The sequence below is a fragment of the Nilaparvata lugens genome, chromosome 11 (assembly GCF_014356525.2).
Source record: "Nilaparvata lugens isolate BPH chromosome 11, ASM1435652v1, whole genome shotgun sequence".
NCBI lineage: Eukaryota > Metazoa > Arthropoda > Insecta > Hemiptera > Delphacidae > Nilaparvata > Nilaparvata lugens.
The window spans coordinates 37,614,689-37,639,029 of NC_052514.1; the positions used below are offsets into that span (position 1 = coordinate 37,614,689).

At 34.1% G+C, this 24,341-nt stretch overlaps 1 protein-coding gene across 1 annotated transcript; it reads right to left on the reverse strand.

The window, feature by feature from the left end:
• Positions 1-455: 455 nt before the first annotated feature.
• Positions 456-23,407, reverse strand: LOC120353485. The gene is made up of 7 exons (XM_039437296.1): positions 23,277-23,407; positions 12,992-13,183; positions 9,904-9,988; positions 6,150-6,191; positions 4,269-4,482; positions 1,104-1,152; positions 456-642 (listed from the first exon to the last, which is right to left on the reverse strand). Exons 1-7 carry the CDS (start codon positions 23,336-23,338, stop codon positions 456-458), a joined length of 831 nt encoding a protein of 276 aa, XP_039293230.1. The 5' UTR covers positions 23,339-23,407.
• Between the last annotated feature and the right edge of the window lie 934 nt (positions 23,408-24,341).

The window sequence follows — 24,341 nt, forward strand, 5'->3', positions numbered from 1 at the left end:
ACAATCTCTGGATAGCAGCGCTCATTTTATACGAAGCCTTAGCGGCCAACCAGTTACAGATGGAATTAAATAGAGAATGCATTTATTCAAATGCTAATTAATATATAATTATTAGATATACAGCATTTATTTGGGATTTTCGTTGAATTATATATTAATTAGCATTTGAATAAATGCATTCTCTATTTAATTCCATCTGTAACTGGTTGGCCGCTAAGGCTTCGTATAAAATGAGCGCTGCTATGAGCGCTGTTTGGTGTAAGGGTAAGCATTCCTGACTAGCAATTGGGAGGTACCGGGTCCGATTCCCGGGCTGGCAACTAATTTTTGCATTCTCTATTTAATTCCATCTGTATTCAATCATGATTAGATTCTTACAGGCTTTTGTACAACTGGGCCAAGGTCTTATTGCAGTCTAAAACTTGGCAATATTCTAATGTATAAAAAAGTGTTACTCACATAGCTTCATTATATGCTGATCCTAAAATTTCATAATGTTCAACGCCAACTCTCAGAATTCTTCCTTCTGAACCAATATTTCGTTTTTTGGATGTTCCATTTTTCAAAAATTCCAATTCTTCTATCTTGTTATTCTTTTTTTTGTATTGTTTCTCCGTATATACATCAATAGGCTCAAAAATACTGGTGATACAAAAATCGAAAATATTTAAAGATCTTGAAAGAAAATGTTAGTTAATCTTCTAAGAGTGACTGATAAAATAATGTATTACGAAGAAGTAGAAGAAAAAAACGAAAAAGAAAAAGAAGAAGAAGAAGAAGAAGAAGAAGAAGGAATATTCAGCTAAATAGTCACAATTCAAGTTGAATTCTATTGAATTTGGAATTGAATTGTATGAACATTTGCATCTATATAACAATATAACATGCAACAATATTCTTGCACCATGAATACAATATCTATAGATTCATAGGCCTAATATATTTCCAATTCAAGTATTAATTCTTCAACTAATAATTAATAAATTTCTTTATTGTATACTATATAATAATATTATATATTATAACTATTTATTTATAATTATACTATACCATAATACGGTATTAATTTGAAAAAAATCTTGTAAATGTTTAATATATTTTACCTGGGTTTTGTGGTGGTAGTAGGATCCGTTTTGAGGAACACCTTCCCTCCTGAAAATAATAAATGAGAGTTCAATCTATAAAAATCTGGTGTGGTACACTCACACAACTTTCCTTGCTCATTGATCTATAAGCCTCATTCTTAAAAGAGGATAATTTCGGGGAATAACATTATGCCGATTGGCGGCTAAATAATTAAAACTACGATTATACTATTGTGATTGTGTTCAGAGTACATTTTCCATTGTTTGAATTATGAAATTTGAGGATTTTTTAAAAGTTGTCAAAACAGCTGTTCTACAAATAAAATATCAACATGTGTTCTTTTGAATAAACTGCTCTACCTACCTACCTCACGCACGAGAAGGAGGTTACAAAGTAAATTTCTCAAGAATGAGGTGGACCCCCTGTTAATTTCTCAGGGAGGAGACTCATGCCAGTTAATAGAGCTGATATATAACTATACAGGGTATGAATTTGAAAAAAAATCGGTCAAGTCATTTTTGAGAAAATCGTGATAGAAATTTAACAAAATTCATTCTTCTCAGGAATATTACGGAGCTTCTGCAATTTTCCCAGAAATGAGACTCATGTCAGTTGATAGGGCTTATAAATAGCTATCTAGGGTATTAATTTGAAGAAAATCGTTAGAGCCGTTTTCGAGAAAACCGTGAAAAATATGTTCTTTTAGCCATTATCCGCAATTTTTTCCGCCATTTTGAATTGAATTTTATTGAATTTCTTATTGTCTGATCCACATGGTATAAGGACCTTAAATTTAGAATTTCAAGTCAATCGGTTAATTAGGAATGGAGTTATCGTGTTCACAGACACACACCCCACACACACACACACACACACACACACACACACACACACCCAAAAATCATGTTTTGGACTCAGGGGACCTTGAAACGTATAGAAAACATGAAATTAGGGTACCTTAAATTTTTTTGGAAAGCAATACTTTCCTTACCTATGGTTATAGGGCAAGGAAAGTAAAAAGATCAGCTTTACAAGCTTCAGAACGATTTATCTTATTTATTCAATCATTTACCACATCACAACTTACAGAAAAGTACCACAGGCTTGAGCCCAATAAACATCTCCAATTATCAAATACATATAAAAAAAGCCTATCTCATTCAAAGTACATTATTGAAGTGATAAGAGAATTGGCCAGATTTGCCAAGGCGCCTGTAGTGAGGTCCTAAAGGTGCGTACAGATATACGCGCCGCGAATATGAGCAATTCACTTTTAATCAGCTGATTATATCTGTATTTTTACAGAAACGGTAAGAAACAGATATAAAAAGCTTGGCATCAGCTGATTAAAAGTGAATTGCTCATGTTCGCGGCGCGTAAGTCTGTACGCACCGTTATAATATCTTCAACATCAATATCAAAGCCTGATTTCATGACCCAGCAAGACTGATAATAATTAATCAATTTGATTTTTTGACCTTCATTCAGATTTTTTTGCGGTTAGAAGCTTCTCTTGGAATGTGAAGAACAGTGATAATTTAACAGAAGCGTTTACAACTGTTAACTTTCGAATGAACGTCTCCATTGACATTTTTTGTCAAAGGTGACTCTAAATACCTTTGTCAATAATAATTCTTGTGCTTTACTGGAACAACATTTTTCCACATTGAAATTATGGATAAGTACTCCTTAGTGCTCAATGATTTGAACTTTAATTCAGTGAACACTGAAGTATTAATTTTTGTTTTTAAATAATAAAACTCGATAGGAATATCATGATAAATCTCAATTAGCTTTTGTGAAGTCTATGCTATAATCTTGTTGAAAGTAAATCAATTTTATTTTATTAAGCAAGAAATTATATTTTCCAATAATTTCATGATGAATTTTCATAATTATTAAGATTAAATATTTCGTTAATCAATTTTACATAGTTAGAAGACGATCTGCCAACAGACCAAAGCGAGAGAGAGATAGCGCTATCCGCTTTGTTGAATGATAGACAAGGATAGCAATACCATTGCTAATCAAACACTGCCATTTTAACGTGGACCTCTCTATAGACGCCTTCGTTTTCCGATAACGTTGACAGTGGATTGTTTTAGAATTTCACCAGTAGATAGCGCAAGCTGGATGATATTCAATACAGAGATTATGATAATCACTATATATATTTTTTTATAGTTACTGTAGATATTCAATACAGTGACTTTAGCCTCTGGCCTCTAACCAAGGCACAGAAGATAGGAACAATAAATTATTGTTTTTTTACTCCGTGACATTTGAGATACTAGTTTCGGTTTTCATTCTATTATCAATTTCTGAGAGTTGAACATCAAATTTGTTAGCTTTTGTTATTCTTGTCCTACTATAGTGAGGTCCACGTTATAATGGCAGTATTTATAGGTGTTGCTGTTATCCTTGTCTATCATCAGACAAAGCAGATAGCGCTATCCTTTTCCAGCTCCGCACCGATGTCAGATCGGTTTTTAAGAATGAAGCAATATAATTTTCAATCTCAGTGTATTATTAATACACAAGAAAATATATTTTTTGACGAATACAATATAATTGATCATTTTTCACAAGAATAAACAAGCAATGAATATTTCATTAGATTTATCTGTATCAGCCACATTTCTTAGAAGGCAGTAGAATGGCACCATTGTTCTCCTATCTTTCTGCACTGCCATTATAACGTGGACCTCACTGTAGTTAACTTATACAATGGAAATATATAATAATAATGATAAAATGAATGAAGCATATCATTCTATTTTTGTATTTTATTATTTGTAGGCACCTGCTGTAAAATCTTTTAGGTTTAGCGGGACCAATTTTGTAATGCAATTTACCACAGAGAAACATAGCGTAAGTAGATATCCCATGGTATAGGGCGTTTATGTTGCAACTTTTACTGTTATCTCAAGCCGATTATTGTCGATTTTTACTGTTTTGTTGGGGTGAGAGTGTCTGAACGGCACAGTATGAGAGACTACGAGCGTCACACAGCTTCAAGGCAAAGAACTACGGTACGTGGACTATCGGCTTGAGATAAAAGTGAAAGTTTGGACATAAACGTCCTATACCATGGGATATCTACTACTTACGCCGTTGTTTCTCTATGATTTTACTGAATAGAATGATTGATTGATATTAAACTGTAGTATATTGAGACTTACTGTATCGTACAACCTTCTTATCAGATGGATCAACATATTTAATTTCCCGAAAGGTAGCCGTGTCAGCTTCACCCATATCATCCACTTGTCTCATGGCGCATCTGTCCTTGAACACCTCGATTCCATCAAAATAGAATATCTTATTCATCGGCTGTATGCCATGCATCACATTAACAATCCGGTAGAAGCTTATTGGCTGTGAAGATTTCATCTTCTGTTTGAGAATAAGAAAGAAAATACTGAATTCACTCAAGTAAGACTAATTACGGTATCTATTCCTCATAGTGCCCGTTGCACAAAAGCCTGTTAAATTTTAATCCTGATTAATTCCACGAAAACCAATAAGAGAAGCTGTCTTAAAAATCTGGTGTGGCGCACTCACACAACTTTCCTTGCCGTTATGAAAATTGATCACCTGACGCTAGTGTTCCCGCGCATCTCAAGTCTACTATTCAAAGATTTGAGCCAGCTGGAGACAGGGCAATAACGCTGGAGACACACATGAGGTCTGCTATCTCTTCATAGTGAATGATTTAATAGAATCAACAATAATTTGCAATTGAATAATCACATTTTCTCGAATTTAAAGCTTATTTTGAATTTCAGGTGAAAATGTTACTGAACATTAATTGTAGAGATTTTCATGCTCAATCTACTCCACTTGATTTTTTTTGTTTAAATTGTATCTGAAGCCTGATAATTGGGAATCTAAAATCGAACTTTGCCTAGTTTGGGCGGAGCTCCTGAAATTTTTACAGATATGGGACTTGTGGCAGTTGATAGAGCTTATCGATGACTATTTCAGGTATGAATTTGATTGAAATCGTTGTAGCCGTTTCCGAGAAAATCACGAAAAACCCTGTTTTTGACAACATTTTCGCCATTTTAGCCGCCATCTTGAATTGCATTTGATCGAAATTGTTAGTGTCGGATCTTTATAGTGGAAGGACTCTAAGTTCCAAATTTCAAGTCATTCCGTTAACTAGGAGATTAGATATCGTGTACACACACGCACATACCCTCTTACACATACCCACACACACATACGGACCAATACCCAAAAACCACTTTTTTGGACTCTGGGGACCTTGAAACGTATAGAAATTTAGAAATTGGGTTACCTTAATTTTTTCGGAAAGCAATACTTTCCTTACCTATGGTAATAGGGCAAGGAAAGTAACAAAAAGGCTTTTTCTCATTGTTTCTCGTGGATTCAATCACAGTTAAAATTTAACCCGTTTTTGTGCAACCGGGCCTTAGTAACTTATTATTAATATTAGGCCTGTTCAATAAATTTCATCAAGACGAATAATTATCAGTTTTTGTCTTTTCAGGGAACCGAATAATGTTAATGTAATAGTAGGTTACGATATTATTGTCATTGTAGATAACAAAGCTATAGTAATGTTACCAGTGAAGCACGTGTTACCCGTGCCCCGCAAGGGTCTGTTAAAAACACAAATAGATTGAATTGAGTTTTATAGTTACAGGCTGATATCAAAAGTATCAAGAACTTTAGGCCTAATAATTATTATTAACAACTAAAAAACTATTCTAATGAGATTTTACCATATATGTGAAATTTTAACACAAATTGATATATTTGTTCAAATTATCAAAACTTCAATCAATTGATTAATACAAATGGAAATAGACCTGTAAACATCGTCGGTAAATTAATAAGTTTTATGCAAGATTAAAAAATAATCAGGTCAGAAGTTCATTCGTGTTGGCGTGGTGATGTATCTCGTATCCTACAAAAATATATAAGCCAATTCCTTCGTTCATTATATAGTATAGATACACACCGATTCCTATGAAAATATTATTTCAATAAATTGATGGATTTTCATGATTGTCTAAAATAATATTATAACTCACCACTCCCACACCTCTTAGCGCTCTTTTACAGACACCTCTGGGCTGAAACACAAGAAGAAAAAAGATAAATAGCTAATTCAGTGGGCGAAATAGAAGGAGAAGGAGAAGAAGAAAAAGAAGAAGAAGAAGAAGAAGAAGTTTATTACAGATACCTTGGGGCTGAAACACAAAAAGAAAAAAGATAAATAGATAATTCAGTGAGCGAAAGAGAAGGAGAAGGAGATTCAGATTCAGATTCAGATTCAGATTCAGATTCAGATTCCTTTATTCAAGTGTTCAACAAAACATAATTCAACTTACGTTCTAGCGTTAGTAGCGGTAAAATGACATGGTGAATCATATTAAACTGATGAGTTCTACAATAATATTGAGCAAGAATTATGATTAAAAAATCAAAAGTTAAGGTACTACTGCAATGTTTTCACATGAAACGGTAAAGTTTGGACCTTAAGAATTCCATTCTCAGAGAGGGTATCAAGGATACCCTCCCCTTCAGCACTTAACCATAAAAAAAGAAAGTTGAAAACTCAAACGAAATATTATGTCCAAGCGAAAAAAAATTAAGGAAAAAATATCAATAAGTAAAAACCAAATCATAGAAACGATAAATCATTTGGTTGAATCAATTCAAAAAAAAAATTCAAATTGTTTTATTCATAAAATATTACATATTCACAAAATATAAAAGTGTTATAAATTACATGAATAAATTCTCCCTGCCTGGATGATTTGTCCGTGTGCAGGGAGGAGTCGCAAATTATCAGACAGAGGGCAAACACTAGCAATGATAAAATAAATTACAAACTATGAATAATAAATAAATTTGAAAGAATAATAAGAGAGTTTATTTTAATAATAATTTTAAAACTAAAGATAGAAAAAAAACAATAAATAAATAAAATAAAAGTGTCAGCTCGACGGTGTTTGAAGGGCTGAGTTGGGAGTAATATAGCTTTATTAGCGTGGTACTGTGTGTAATATTTGAATTTGGACGATTTGTGACAAAATCAGGAAATTGAAGAAGTTTTGGGCAATGGCCTGTTTTCTCTTTTCCGACTATTGTATTGTTCGCTCTATCTAATAAATAAATGTTATTCTGTGTTCAGAACTAGAAATATTCATCTATATGGAGAATGTAGAAGAGCCTCCGCAGCATCTGAACCGATGCAGAGCAGCCACCCGGTCACTCTCCGCTTGTAGACGGCAACGCTAACCCCCTCAGTAGTTGAAATCTCGGCCGGTACATTACGGTAAAGCCAATGGGCTAAATGAAAACAGTTTCCAAGTTGAATTGAATTACTTAAACGGGGAAATTGAATATTTATATGCAATCTGTTTCTAGTCTATATATATAAAAGCGAAATGGCACTCACTCACTCACTCACTCACTCACTCACTCACTCGCATAACTAAAATCTACCGGACCAAAAACGTTCAAATTTGGTAGTAGGTATGTGGTAGGTAGGTATAGGTATGTTCAGTTGGCCCTTTAGAGGCGCAGTAAGAAATCTTTTGGCAATATTTTAACTCTAAGGGTTGTTTTTAAGGGTTTAAAGTTCGTCTTTTAGCATGTATATTCTTCTTCTCCCAATCTCTTAATTATAATTGGAATGTCCATATCATATGTTACTATAGAACTATAATCTAGATAGAGTACCTCTTCGAAACAGTTGTTAACTGGCAACTAAATTAATAATTTTGTCAGGTTGGCATTAAGTTGAGTTGACTTTGTTAGGTTGGCACCAAGCTGAAGATTTAAATGCATTTATCGCGGAAAAATTGATTGGGAACTGCTACTTCAATCCTGGGAATATTATATTACTAGCCGTCAGGCTCGCTTCGCTCGCCATATCCGTTTAGTCTGGCCCCCGATTGGATTGTCCTAACATATGATAAAAATGCTCAAATGAAAAATTCAGGCGAGCGAAGCGTGCCTGCTGATTTCATTCTTGGACGATCCAGTCGGGGGTCCAGGGGGCGGAGCCCCCTGGCTAGACGAATATGGCGAGCGAAGCGAGCCTGACGGCTAGTGGGATAATAATGTTGAATTTCATTGAAGACAAAGTTACTTTTTTTATAAAGACAAGTAAATTTTTTATAAATAATTGTTTTATATTTAAAACAGGGAATTCTTGGAAAAGTAAATGTGTTGGATATCTATGATTTTTGGCCAATAGTGTTTTAATAAGTGCTCTCTGTGAGACCGCGACAGGGCGCGGAAATAACAGAAAAGAGTAAATAATAAATAATAAGGAAAAAAATAAAGAAAAAGTTAATTCTCAATAATTGAAAAATCGATATGATATAATAATTGAAATAATGAGGGAGTGAAATTTATTATTGGAAAAAAAATTTGTAGATTTAAATCCAAAAATAATGTTAATGACAAAGGGTAATTATTGTACAAAAGAGATTAGTTCATGTAAGTATGAAGAGGAGGAGAAGGAAAATGAGAAGGAGAAGGAGAAGAAGAGAAAGAAGAAGAAAAAAGTATAACTTCATTACAATTGGAAAATATTTATATATTTATGAAAAGGAGCGTAAAATGAAAACAAGAAAAGTCAGTTAGTGTTGAGGATAAAAAAAGGAAGAAAGAAGATAACTAGGCCTATGATGAATAAGAAGAGGAAAGAGGAGAGAATAATAATTCTATGTTGCTAACAACCATTTCAAGCATAGAAATGACCAGCTAATCACAGACAAGTTCCATATTATGCAACCTTCTGGGACACGCCTCCAAACTCCTCCCAATCTCTCCTGATTGGTCGGTCACTTCCAAGTAACTGTTTCCGAATTTGGCCACCAGAAAGCGGTACTTGCCGAATCGATAGTATGTATACATTATCATCATTCTTCACTGTTTGTTGGCACATACTCCTAACTTAATATATATTTAAGAAAATTGCAAATGTGAATTATTTCAAATTAGAGGAGGAGAAGAAGAAGAGAAGAAGAAGAAGAAGAAGAAGAAGAAGAAGAAGAAGAAGAGAAGAAGAAGAAGAAGAAGAAGAAGAAGAAGAAGAAGAAGAAGAAAAAAGTATAACTTCATTACAATTGGAAAATATTTAGATATTTATGAAAAGGAGCGTATGATGAAAACAAGAAAAGTCAGTGAGTGTTGAGGATAAAAAAAAGGAAGAAGGAAGATAACTAGGCCTATGATGAATAAGAAGAGGAAAGAGGAGAGAATAATAATTCTATGTTGCTAACAACCATTTCAAGCATAGAAATGACCAGCTAATCACAGACAAGTTCCATATATTATGCAACCTTCTGGGACACGCCTCCAAACTCCTCCCAAACTGTTTCCGAATTTGGCCACCAGAAAGCGGTACTTGCCGAATCGATAGTATGTATACATTATCATCATTCTTCACTGTTTGTTGGCACATACTCCTAACTTAATATATATTTAAGAAAATTGCAAATGTGAATTATTTCAAATTAGAGGAGAAGAAAAAGAAGAAGAAGAAGAAGAAGAAGAAGAAGGAAGAAGAAGAAGAAGAAGAAGAAGAAGAAGAAGAAGAAGAAGAAGAAGAAGAAGAAGAAGAAGAAGAAGAAGAAGAAGAAGAAGAAGAAGAAGAAGAAGAAGAAGAAGAAGAAGAAGAAGGAGGAGGAGAAGAAGAAGAAGGAGGAGGAGAAGAAGAAGAAGAAGAAGAGGAGGAGGAAGGAGAAGAAGAAGAAGAAGAGGAAGGAGAAGAAGGAGAAGAAAAAGAAAAAAATGTTTAGAGCATGGAGAAAAAAAATCACTTACCAGGCGACTTCTGCATACCCAAATTTCTCTCTCGATGGATGTGAAATATGATAAGATATTTTTATTTGCTACACCATTTTTGTCGCTGTAAATGTATAAGTTGGGTAAAAAATTTGTATCAAGCTTATAATAATCTTTCTCCGACGCTCTCTCACACCTGTAATGAGAGAAAACTTCAGAATATTCCAAGAGTACTTGATAGACGTTAGGTATTAGTAATATTTTTCTTAGTTACAATTTTGTAATTCTTTGAATCTCTTGTTTGTTTGTACAGTATGATATGTATGATGTAGTGAAATGTCAATACATTTTTTTCCTACAGTTACCTTGAAAAGTGGCCATTCCTGCACTGATTATTAAGAATCACTTTTCCGCACTAGTTCGCAAAGTGAGTACTTTGCGTACTCCAGATTTGCAGCATGACAACGCAATAGTTATTTGTATATCTAGAGTGAAAAGTACGACTTTTTCTCCCTGTGGGAAGAGTTTGAAGCCTGAGGCGAAGCCGAGGGCAACAATTTTCCTGAGGGAGAGAAAGTATTTTTCACTCGTGATGTACACAACATTTTTCCTCCATCTACATTTTTTTATAGAAACTGCAAATAAAATCATTTTAATAAACTTACGTATTGGTGACAAGTTTCCTAACAACATAACCTAAAATCTAAAACCTAAAAACCGGTCGTCTGATTGGCACTGCCCATTGCACTATCTATTGGCCAAAGTTGTAACAATTATATCAGCTGGGTGTCTACCAAAAATGGCTGACTCCATCACACGGTTCAGATTTGAATTGCAGATCAAAAATATTTGTTGGATGGTATTTTGAATAGAATAAAATATTTTAAAAATTGTATAAATTTTTATCGTCTACTAATATTAAGAATATAATATCATACAAACATATATTTCATGAGTTGATCAAATTTCTGGTTGTGGTATTGAATTCAGTTGACTCAATGACAGACACCTCTTTATGCTTTCTCATCTGAGCTTAGACTTTCTAACCTATTACAATGTAAGTTTTTTAAAATAGAGATGCTTCCCATGTTATTCAAATGGAGTCACTTTTCCTCCCTAGGAAGTTTTTCTGTTTTTTACTACCGAGAGCGAAAAAGTGACACTTTAGTATCATGTTTCAGGGAGTAAAGTGAGTACTTTAGACAGTAGGTGGAGGAAAAATAATTAGTAGGTTATATGGAGCACCAGTGCAGCAAAATGAAAATTAAGTTGGTAACTGTGACTGTGGTGCACGTTATAATAATATCAAGGACACCGAGTTCGAGGACAGCCACCACATTCAGCACACAACCTCCCCACCATTCAAACTCTACTACATTATTCAATTTGACAATAAATTTAGGTTTTTATTAATAATAAAATCACACAGAAAAAAATTATTTGATGGATTTCGGGCAATTTTACCCATAATTACCCACTTTTCATATTCAATGGTAACTGTAGGAAAAATTTGATGTGAAATACGTGCGCAAAGTTCCTCTGCTGCACTCAACAAACCATTCCGTTTGTTGAAACGTAAACGTTTCTTTCGGTGCAGCAAACTGTCACTTTGCGCACTAGTTGCACAAATAACTATTATTTGAGTTACAGCTACTTTTTATCGTAGACTAATATTTTTCTTAGTTACAATTATTTTGTAATCCTTTGAATCTCTCGTTTGTTTGTAACAAACTTATGATATGTATGATGTAGTGGAATGTCAATACATTTTTACTTTCCTTGCCATATTACCATAGGTAAGGAAAGTATTGCTTTCCGAAAAAAATAAGGTACCCCAATTTCTAATTTCTATACGTTTCAAGGTCCCCTGAGTCCAAAAAACTGGTTTTTGGGTATTGGTCTGTATGTGTGTGTGTGTGTGTGTGTGTGTGTGTGTGTGTGTGTGTGTGTGTGTGTGTGTGTGTGTGTGTGTGTGTGTGTGTGTGTGTGGTGTGTGTGTGTGTGTGTGTGTGTGTATGAGTGTATGTGCGTCTGTGTACACGATCTCATCTCCCAATTAACTGAATGACTTGAAATTTGGAACTTAAGGTCCTTACACTATAAGGATGCGACACGAACAATTTCGATCAAATGCAATTCAAGATGGCGTCTAAAATGGCAAAAATGTTGTCAAAAACAGGGTTTTTCGCGATTTTCTCGAGAACGGCTCCAACGATTTTGATTTAATTTATTCCTAGAATAGTCATTAATAAGCTCTATCAACTGCCACAAGTCTCATATATATAGAAATTTCAGGAGCTCTGCCCCAACTAGGCAAAGTTTGATTTTAGATTCCCAATTATCAGGCTTCATATACAATTAAAACAGAAATTCTTGAGTGGAAAAGATTGAGCATGAATATCTCTACAATTAATGTTCAGTAACATTTTCACCTGAAATTGAAAATAAGCACTAAATTTGAGAAAAAGTGATTATCCTATTGCAAACTGTTGGCATCTTTTGATTCTATTAAATGATTCACTATGAAGAGATAGCAGACCTCGTATGTCTCCAGCGTTATTGTCCTGTCACCAGCTGGCTTAGATCTTCGAATAGTAGACTTGCGATGCGCGGGAACACTAGCGTCAGTTGATCAATTTTCATAACGGCAAGGAAAGTTGTGTGATTACACCACACCAGATTTTTACAATGAAGCACAGATCGTCAATCATTTGATATTTCATCATTGTTTACACTCTCAAGCTTGTAGCTTAGAATAAACAATCTAAATTATAGGAGTTATTTCTGCTTGAAGCTAGAAGCTATCTCTGCCGCTACACTATGTTTCACATTAGGATGGCCAGTAACGACAGGACAAGTTAGATGTGTGTACACACATGCTCTTCATGCATGTTGTCGTTGGTGGTAGCCCTTGGGCTCTGCGCTATCGACTTTGTTGAATGATAGACAAGGATAGCAATAGCCTACCATTGTTAATCAAACACTTCCATTATAACGTGGACCTCACTATAGTTTTTTCGGTAATGGAGTCAAGTGGGCTATAATTTAATAAATAGTCACAATTTCGTATAATCATTAATCAAGGATAAATATTAATAAACAATGTTAAAAAAACCACAAAACTTACACAACTTCATGACTGGAACTACCAATAGTCTTTTCCCACTTTTTTCCGACTCTCAAATAAATTTGATCGGGATGGTTATAACTGATTGGTGATCCATAAAGATAATCTCCTAAATAATAGTAGAAATCCTTATGCACAAATGAATTCACAAGGTCACTCCACGAATGTCCTGTTTCCTCTTTTGCAATCACTCTGTAATCAATAGAGAAGAAAATATTTGTAATGCATAGCTATATGGTTAGCGAGGTAAAAGGTGATTGGCTTAAATGAACGCTCCGCCCACGTTGGGCGTGTTTTGCTCCAGCCAACGATGGGTGTGTCTTGCTTCAGCCAACGATGGGCGTGTCTTGCTCCAGCCAACGATGGGCGTGTCTTGCTCCAGCCAATAGCAGCCTTCCACCTTGATAGGTCAGCGAACTATCAATCATATTGCTCCATTTACATTATATTCACTGATCCATATGAGATTTTATAGTGAGGTCCACGTTCTAATTTGAGTGGAGAAAGATAGAAGAACAACATTGCCGATCCTCACTGTCTTGTCAATGCCTTCTTGATGGTAGCTGATACAGGTTTATTGATGTAATATTAAATGTTCATTCTCGTTTAAAATATACAATTATATTTTATTAAGCAAGGAATCATATTTTCCAATAATTTTATAATGAAGTTTCATAATTAACATGAAAATTTTTGTTAATCAATAATTATCTACTCTGCATTGTTAAAAGCTGATCTGGCAATAGAGCAAAGCGAGAGAGAGATAGCGCTATCCGCTTTGTTGAATGATGGACAAGGATAGCAATACCATTGCTATTCAAACACTGCCATTATTGAATAGAGTAAACAATTCAGTAGTCGGAAATGAAAAACAGGCTAATGCCCAAAACTTCTTCAATATATCGTGAACCTCACTATAGTTTGTTTTAGATTGCTGGTAATTCCGCAAAACTATAGTGGGAAATAATGAAAAGCATTAAACTACACGTTATAATGGTGGTGGAAAAAGATAGGAGAACAGCGATACCAATTCTCTTCCTTCTCCGCTGATTCTCTATCATTTTTATCATGGTCTTATTGAATTTATCCTCTTCATTTCATTCAAAATTCCATACATATTCCAACTTTCTTAGGACCTATAATGAGTGCATACTAAATTAATACAAATTTACTTCCGTGATTTTGGCCAATAATATGTTAATTTCTATCCAATTACTAATGAGGCACATCATTTTCCAATAAATTGAGAGAATGAACAATTTTCAAAATTACATTAATTCCTCAATACATTTCGAACTACATTGTTATCAATAGTAATTTCTGTAAGATCTGCCTCAGAACACTATACATTATAATACTCACCCAACAATCCCGAAAAAAAATGAAATAGCATTCGAAAATTGGAAAAATATTCATTGCAGTTCTTGTCATTGGAGTTTCAGGAATGGAACAAGTCTGAAGTCTATCATGTTAAACTTCAACGTTATTTTCAAATATTGACTGCTGCTCAAATTAACGTCAGAATAATTGATCATCATCAATGATTGATACCACTACATTGTCATAAACTCCACCCTCTGAATTTTAGTTGACGAAAACTGATTCCATCATTGCGATGCTCATACCTGTGTTTAACTCACCTCACTTAGAGATATTTATTCACAATTGATCGTGATAAAGAACAGTATGTACAAAAAAGAACGATCCGATTTTAAACAGTTATATTTATTTTAAGAAATGGTGTACATAAACCAATTTTACATCAAATTACTCACAGAGGTATCAAGTTTATGGTGAAGTAATATAAATGTTTCATGTGCCTAGGGATGAGAACTTTTGATATGTTTGCCTTCTAAGAAGTCCAAACAAACCTGCGAAGTAAAAATTGTGTTCCAAACATTCCCTCCAAATTTCCCTGTCAATTGATGTATTGTTTTTAAACTGAAGATTTTACACTCAACACAATAACGGCTGCAACAATCGGAGATGCATGAAATAATACATGAAATTGAAGAGAATATGATTCTCCATGAGCTCATGATCAGTACGGATTTTTTGAATCAATCTTTAAGTTATAAGGCCCAGAAGATGGAAAAATCGGAGCCGGAAAGGTTTTCTTTAAATTGTGACACCTTCTAGAGCTCATATCTACAAAACTTTGAGAGATATATAGAAAAATGTTAGTTCATAAGCTTTAATTTTGTATTCCAATAAAATTTTCAAAATACACATATTGTTCGAGATATGTGCAAAACACCAAAATATGGTACTTCGAAACCACCCCACCCCCTTAGCACAGGGGTAGGAGTGAGGACTTTTGATATGTTCACCTACTTACTATCCTTAAAAGAGCTGCGGGGTCAAAAATTGTGTTCCAAACTTCTCCTTCTATATAATCTTTCGTTGACTGGACTATTAATGGATTATTTATTCTGTAGCATTGAATCAATATTATGAATGAATGGATGGATGAATAACACATCACAAATCAACTGTTAGCTGGATTATAAATTGCAAACAATAATGCATGCAATTGATAGCTCAATGCAATTTGAACTATATTTTTTTACTTCCTACTGCTTTGAATAGAACAGCTGAGAGAATAATTGCCGCATTTTTGGCGAGTTCTCCAGCTTGTGGGACTCAGTAGTATATTCCACCACAGACAAGAGTTGGTTGTGTGTTTCTGACACTGCATAGTATCAGAGAGAAGTCAGTACTTCTTCCCTTATCTCTGATGGTAGACTATAAACATCCTCTATTATACAATTCCATAAATCTGTGACAATAATAATTATTGTAACACTGATGCATGAGTGCATCAGAACAATATAGTGAAGAAAGTGTCATCTCCAAATTATGTCGTAGATAGTTTTCAGACATTAAACAAGCCAACAATGGTTCATCCTCTCTCTTTGAACAATGCATTTCGTAAGTATTGTGACTTTCGTTGACAGAAATTATTGTTGCAAAACGGAAATGTTATAAATATTTGTGCGTCAAAATGGAGATGGACAGTTGTGTGCAAGTGAGTGGGATGTTCACATTGGAGAGGAAACATCAATATGAACTGGGTAAGATATTATTGATTGGTTCTTGTTTGATTTGCTAAATGGATATATGTGTTATGAAGTATGGAAGATCAATGATCCTGTTAGTTATTTGTATTGTTCATTCATGGTTATCATTTTTCATTTTCGCTGCATGGTTTTGTTTTGATTGCAATAATTCATAATATAATTGATTATAGTTACTGTAGTGAAAATACTCAATCGTTATAACTCATCTATGAAATGAGTTACGAAATGTGTACGGGAAATGAAATTTGTACAAAAATGAAATGTTATGAAAGGTGTACGGGATACGAGATTCTCGAATGACACATCATCACGTCTGAACTACTGGACTGATTAACTTATCGAGGAATAACTTACTTTCTGAATTTACCGAGGATAGTCATAGGCCTATTTCCATTGTTATTAATCAATTAATCATAATTTGATAATTGGAACAAATTTATTCAACTTCTGATTCAAAGTATACAAAACTTTAAAGCTCAACCAAACAGGGCATACTCCAAGTGGCTTAATTGGCACGCGGTTCATAATTAAAATCTACGTAATTTTGTAAAAAATAATAAATAGTTATTACATTTTTTATGTTTCCTAGACATAAGAAGATCACATTATTTTACAACATCAAATTTTCCCCGGCACTAAGCACAAATTATCTGCTAGTTATATAATTATTAAATACAATGTCAGCATTGGAAATACTGAACTGTAGTAACTCAAAATACAATAAGAATACAACAAAGTTTAACTTATAACTATAAGTTTTTATTTTGTAATATAAATATAATTATTGGTAGTTCACTATCATAGAATGAAAATATTTTTACGGGTCTATTTAGATTAAGACCAATCAATACATTTCCATTAAAAAATGATAGAATAGCACATCTAAACTAACTTGTTACATTGGATAAATTTAATAAGGTTTAAGAGGTAGTAGACCTAGAGAGATACACTCTTGAATACTCGATGTACGATTCGTTATATACTCAAATCAGATTTATTTCCCAAAAGTTTCAATAAGGAATATTGGATTATATGATAATTATCATGAAGACTGAAGTTGAAATTCCTTTTTCCAGGCATCCACAACTCCATTCCTCATAAGCTTCATGCTTATCCAGCTAAGCTTCATAATCCCTCAAACCTGTAGTACAAGCTCAACCAGTTTTTCAGACAACTCCACATTGGACAGTAATCTCATGACAGTTGAAAAGTCATTAATTGTAGCTTCGGCACCCTCAAATGATAGTCAGTTTGTTGTAAGTGACGTCAACTATCTGGAAAAATCTGTTTTCAAGCTAGAAAACGTGAAAAATGAGAGTTTGAGCCTGTCTACATTGAAGGGAAGGGAAAATTCCACTGATACAGTCGACCCTGAAAAACTGAAACCATCTGATCAAGGTCAAGATAAGGTTGAGGTCAAGGTCAATGAAGGTCAGATTAAGGGTCAAACGAATTCAACAAGAAGTAATTTCACTGCTAGTCCTTACCTGGGGAGTATTCCTGATGATAATATAGATAAATATCGATTTAATAATGAGGTGTTACCAAAAATTAATGGGGGAGACAAGTATAGAATTGCCCATGGGGGACCAATATTCACAAAAAATAACACAAGGGGTCCTTTCGGTGTTGGTACAGTGAGTGAACCAATTTACTTCAATACTATCAGTGAACCTGGTACAAAATATCAGAATACAACTGGTGTAAATAAGAAAGAATCTATAAATTCGGGTTCCAGAGGTTATAGCTACAGTCAAAGAGGTGTAAAACCTCCAGGAAATGTATCAGCTGTTCAAAGTTATCCAGATGTGAAGCCTGAAGCATCTATAAATAGTTTCCCGTACCATTATGAGGGTGGGGAACCTAAACATGGTTTGAAACCCTTTATTGAAGGTCAGGGGGGAGGTTATCTAGGGGTTGGACAGGGTTTCAATGGTCAAGGAGGACCTAATCTAGGAACACGTTTCAATGGCCATGAATCTTATTCAGGAGTTTTTGAGGGTTCAGGGGCGAGTAGTCTCCACAATCTGGGAGGTCATCAACAGAGTTCCGAGGAAAATTTTCGAAACAGTTTTGAAAATGGAGATTATCCAAGGGTACCAGTGTCCCCGCCACCCTGGATGGTTCCTCCTCCTGTGAAAAATCCCCATAATGTCAGATTTCCTCATGTGAACAATCCAGCAGACATAGAAAAACCGGTGAGATTTGAGCAGAATATTGATTCGGTGGTTTTCACGACCGAGGTACCAAGGAGCGGACAACTGGAGGCACCTTTTCATGGTCCTGGTTCATATCCGGAGTCCCATCAGACCGGTTATGAGGTTCACAGTTATGGGTGAGTTAATATTTTTCTGTAAACTAGTTTCTAAATCTCCTCATTTTAAATTTGTAGCATAAACTGGACTGTGTTGGCCTATTGGGGGCCACACATTATCTATTATCGAAACTACTACTCGATTTTTATATAAAATATGATGATGGTACTAGTGATCCACAGTAATTGAACATTCAAACAGTCATATCAAAATACTCAAATGAATAAATAAATATCGAATGAAAAAGTCTAAGAAATTGTCAAAAAACCACAGATTTATTGATACTTAGAAAGACCGGTTTCGGTTATTACACCATTGTCAATCTCTGATAAACTAAAACTAAATACAAGAGCAGCCGAATTTATACCAGTAGGCTAGTACTGCTATTGTTCAAGGGCATGAACGCCTGCCATTGGCCCAGGTAGACAGTCTCCTCCCAAGACTCAACGATGTCACAAAATGACGGCTTAAGCAACAGACTCGCCATGATAACAAAATTTACTTTCAGTGCAAAATAAGAACTAAGTAAACAAATGTGAAAGACAATAAAACAAATATGTAAATGGAAAAACTATTGACTAATGTATGCTTACAATTCTATGATAAAACTAAATTTGTAGTGTTGTATTGGTCGAAATGAATGGTCATTTAAACTATATTGGGAATTTTCCTCAATTACTCTTGTTATTTCTAAAGCCTCTAGAATATTCAAAGATCTGCCTTTGTTATTAACATGCAGAAACTCAATATTCTCCTCAACTATGAACTTGTGATTATTTGTTATAAAATGTTCTGCAAAGTTTAATTCCCCATTTTGTTTATTCCAATCTCTGATGTGTTCTTTAATTCTACTTTTGAAACTTCTACCAGTCTGACCCACATAAAAAGTATTACAATCACCACATTTAAGTCTGTACACAAGTCTAAATAGACTTTTTGAAATCGGTTTGGTCTTGAAAGCAACATGAAATCCATTCCTCTTCAATTCCCTACCTATCTTATCAGATACAAGGCCTGAATATGGAATTTTTATCCAAGTATTCTCCTCACAGTTTGAGCCTACAAAGCTAGAATTGATTGAAATTTGTCTATTAATTTTACTCAATAATCTATCCACCATACTTCATTCATACCCATTTGTGACAGCTATTTTTTTATTCAATATGTTGTTTTTGTATGACAACTACACAAAAAGGAAAAATAAATTAATACATGTGAAATATATTAATCAATTTGTAATATTCACTTCCTTGGTAATGGCTTCTTGTATTTATGTAAAAATTAAAAAAACAAAATTCTCTCTTCTTAAACTCTATTCTATTCCTTACAACAAAAAAGATACTTTGATTATTCAATTTTTAGATAATTAATTTTTGATTATTATCTCTTATTACAATCAAGGATTAGGCTAAAGCCTGTTCCGACTCACATGCAGCTGGTATCTACGATTTGTTATCTGATTGTTATTCCCTTCCCTTTGTCTACCAAAATATCCATTAAGTTCTTCATTCAAGTACTTGGATTATTGATAAAATTCTACATCCATAGATTATCATCCATCAACAGAATTGTATAAATTGTACTGCTGTTATTAGATTAAAAAATGTATTTCTTATTTTTAGAACTCGTGGCTGGAGCTCAAGGCTTCTTTTTCCAGTCACGTCAAAAACTATTGTATTTGTGTATTTTAATATGAAGAAAATAAAAATCTCAGTACCCTTTTTTAAAAATATTTTATCACAACATGTTTCGGTCATTTATGCCATTTTCAAGTGATATGAATTAAATAAATAAATACTACTGGAAGATTCTTATTTTGATCATATGTTAGTGTCATTTATTATTTATTTAATTCATATCACTTGAAAATGGCATAAATGACCGAAACATGTTGTGATAAAATATTTTATAAAAAGGGTACTGAGATTTTTATTTTCTTCATATTTATATTGTGTATTTTAATATGAACAAGAATAAATTTCAAATTTCAAGATATTCATGAAGAATGGAATTTGAGAATTGTCACAACCATATTATCTATTATAAGTAATTATTTATGAATTAATAATTTGCTTTGTTAATAACATTCATTTAATATATTATATATTTATATTTGTTTATTATGTAAGTTATTGCAACATAGTAAATGCTTTTAGTATTTTTTTTAATATCCCTCAAATAGCTTAAAGCTAGAGGGATTAAAAATATATAGGAATTTTGTATTTGATGAGATGTGTATTGAAACTGAAATAAATTTTTGAAATTATTATAATCATTATATAACATTGGCTATTATGTTATGTTATTATGTTATTGATTCACACAATAAGCACATCATCAAAAATGATAGGGAGAGAAAAAAATCAGGTAACCTAGTGCTATTCCTCTCCCAAATTTAGATAAGGTCACACATGGCCCGAAATAGGTTAAGTCTCGTAGTTGTTCACAACAACTGTAGTTATCCAAAAAAACGAAAGTCACATCCTCTCAAATTTACAGAGATAGTTTCCAGTCGTAAAAACCGATGTTTCTAGGTCTAGAGACATAGACATTTCTGTTTCTCTCTCTCTCACTCACTATCTCTCTCTCTCTCTCTCTCTCTCTCTCTCTCTCTCTCTCTCTCTCTCTCTCTCTCTCTCTCTATCTCTCTCTCTCTCTCTCTTCTCTCTCTCTCTCTCTCTCTCCTCTCTCTCTCTCTCTCCTCTCTCTCTCTCTCTCTCTCCTCTCTCTCTCTCTCTCTCTCTCCACTAGATCCAGAGAAGGTGATCTATATTGGAGTAGCGTGCTTAAATGAGAGCTTGAGTTACTTCAAACACTGTCAGCTTTCCTGATTTAACTACATCAATGATTCCCATTTAAACAATACTGACAGATTAAATTTGATCTCAATATTTGTAATTTCTATCAGCACTCTTTCAGAATTGATTTGAATGGAAGCATTTCTGAAAATAGTTATACGGAATGCTGAAAGTTTTACGTGATTCAGCAGCCAATTAACAGCAATAATTAATTGAAGGTCGGTCAGGCATCAGCTGGCGTGGCATGCTCTGAATAGCTGAGCCGTGCAAGCTCCAGTTTTCAGCTGAAGATCGTCCTCAGCTTCCGGAAAAAACGCAGCTGTGATGCTCTGATAACAGCGCAGGCGTCAAGCTATCTGAACAAGCTTGCTTTTACTCAAATTTAGATATCACTTTCGTCTCCTTGTTGTCAGCCTACAGTAGTGAGATCCACATTAAACTGTCAGGGTTCCTTATAAATAAAGGCAACAATTCGATTGAAACAAAGCTTATATTGGTGAGATTAACTTAATCTGTCAGCATTCCTCATAAATAGTACCAACACTTCCAATTCAGCCGATGCTGACAGATTTGAGTGAATATTACCATAGAGAAACAATAGCGTAAGTAGATATATCCCATGGTATAAGGCGTTTATGTCGCAACTTTTACTGTTATCTCAAGCCGATTATTGTCAATTTTTACTGTTTTGACCAGGTAAAAGTGTATGAACGACACAATATGAGAGACTGCCAGCGTCATAAAGCTCCACGGGAAAATACTACGTGGACTATCGGTTTTAGATAACAGTAAAAGCTGCGACTTAAACGCCCTATACCATGGGATATCTACTTATGCTATTGTTTCTCTATGATATTACTGTAGTTTGAATTGAACCCAACTTGCCCAACGAAAACTGTGGATGTCGAAATTGATGGCGTTCTTTCTGAATGGTTTTCACTTTCTTGACAGTCTCCATCGATCGAAATTCAGTTATGAATAACTTATTGGTTATGTTATAACTTAATAGTTATGGTAGCTATTGATACCTGGACTACTGTCCAGTACATCGGAGTACATCGGGTACTGTTTTTATTTGATTAGAAAATTCAAAATGATTTTATTTGGTGGAAAATAGAAGCGACTTAATTTGTAGTGTCTGCAGTTCCCAGAGCTTTTCAAAAAAAGTAGCCAACTGGACTTTTTCTGAAGTACCACACTACCCCAAGTTAGCTTCAAATTCGAGGTTATTAAGTCAGAGGCTTCAGAATGACCTGGATCATTGTGTTTTCTTGGTGCAGTAGAAACCAACTTAGTGTCAACATTGGAAAATGTGCAATTTTGTCATTCACAAAGCAAAAGGATTTACATGTTTCCATTTATGATATCAATGATCGAGTTGACGAAAGAGTTGAACATTTCAGAAACCTTGAGTAATTTTTGATTCCCGATTTTTTTATTGTTTTAAACCCCGTTGAACTCTCTCTGGGAACTCGCAAATATTTTAAGGACGCTGTGGTAATGATTAATGACTTCTCAATATATTTCAATCAGTGAGAAAATAGTGATATAACTGTAATGTTCTAATCATAATTTCTATAATTGAGATTATTTAATATACTATATTGAAATCCACGTTATAATGGCAGTGTTAGATTAGCAATACCATTGCTATCCTTGTCTATCATTCAACAGAGCGGATATCGCTATCTCTTTCTGTCTTTACTCTGTTACCACGTCATTCATTAAAAATGTAGGATTGATAATTAGTTAACAAAATATTTCACGTTAAACTCATTATGAAAATTATTGAAAACTCATTATTGAAAATATAATTTCTTGCTTAGTATAACTGATTATTTAAAACGAGAATGAACAGTTTATATTACATCAATAATCCTGCATCAGCTACCGTCTATAGAAGGCATCACTAACAGGACAGAGGATCGACAACGTTGTTCTGCTATCTTTCTCCACTGTCATTATAACGTGGACCTCACTATAGTGGTTCCAACAATCTATATATAGTAACTTGTATAGTAGTGTTAGTATATATAGATCGTTGAGTGGTTCATTACATCTCTACATAGCCTAGAGATAAGACAATACTTACAGCTGTAAAATGAAGATGACCACAGCAGAAAAGCCAAACAATGAACTCACAAATTTATGCATCTTCTCACTCCGAATGTCGAACTATAACTGATGGATTAATCTAGAAGCATCAAAGATGATCATCTCTTGTTTGTCAGAAAGCGACTGCATAATTAATTAAAAATATTCTATTAATGTCTTCAGCAAAACACAGACTGATTCGATCTACAGCGCGTTTGTATGTTGAATGATGAAACGCTATTAAAGAAAATTATCATATAGAAAACTTTGAAGTGGTGAAGACTTCGACTCTGATCCAGTAGCATGAAGGTCTATTAAATTTAAGTTTAAATAAATTTTATAATTCGAATGAGATATAGGAATGGATTAATTCGAATAATTTAATTCCAATACATTGTTTATGGTAATGTTTCTTGTAGGATACACTCCAATACAATCGATAAAATCGAAATGAAATTGATACTTCCAGAATGACATTTTGGTGAGCAACGAGTGATAAGATATTTTTGAATAACGCCAAAGATACGCCCAAAATCTGCGTTTTTCCAGCGTTTTTTTGCGCTTTATCGAAAAAAAAATGAACAGAAAATGTTCAAATTTACTACAGAAGCTCAGCTGGGGTGTAATAATGTTGTGTTAGAAGGAATTTGAAATAACGCAAAAGATACGCTTAAAATTAGCGCTTTTTTGCGTTTTCTCAGTTCTTTCATCAAGTAATAGACAGAAAATTGTTCAAATTTGGTACAGAGGCTTAGCTAGGGTCTAAAAATTTTGTGATAAGAAGACTCTTATATTTCATCAAAGATACGCCCAAAATCAGCGTTTTTCCAACGTTTTTCTCAGCTTTTCTGCGTTTTCTCAGTACTTTGACTTTCTGATGGAATGAAGAAGCATGCTCAAATGAAAAATGCAGGCAAGCGAAGCGAGCCCGCTGATCTCATTTCTGGACGATCCAGTCGGGGGTCCAGGGGGCGGAGCCCCCTGGCTAGACGGATATGGCGAGCGAAGCGAGCATGACGGCTAGTAGTATATAAAGTGCTGGAGCGCCTGCAGTAATTCAAGT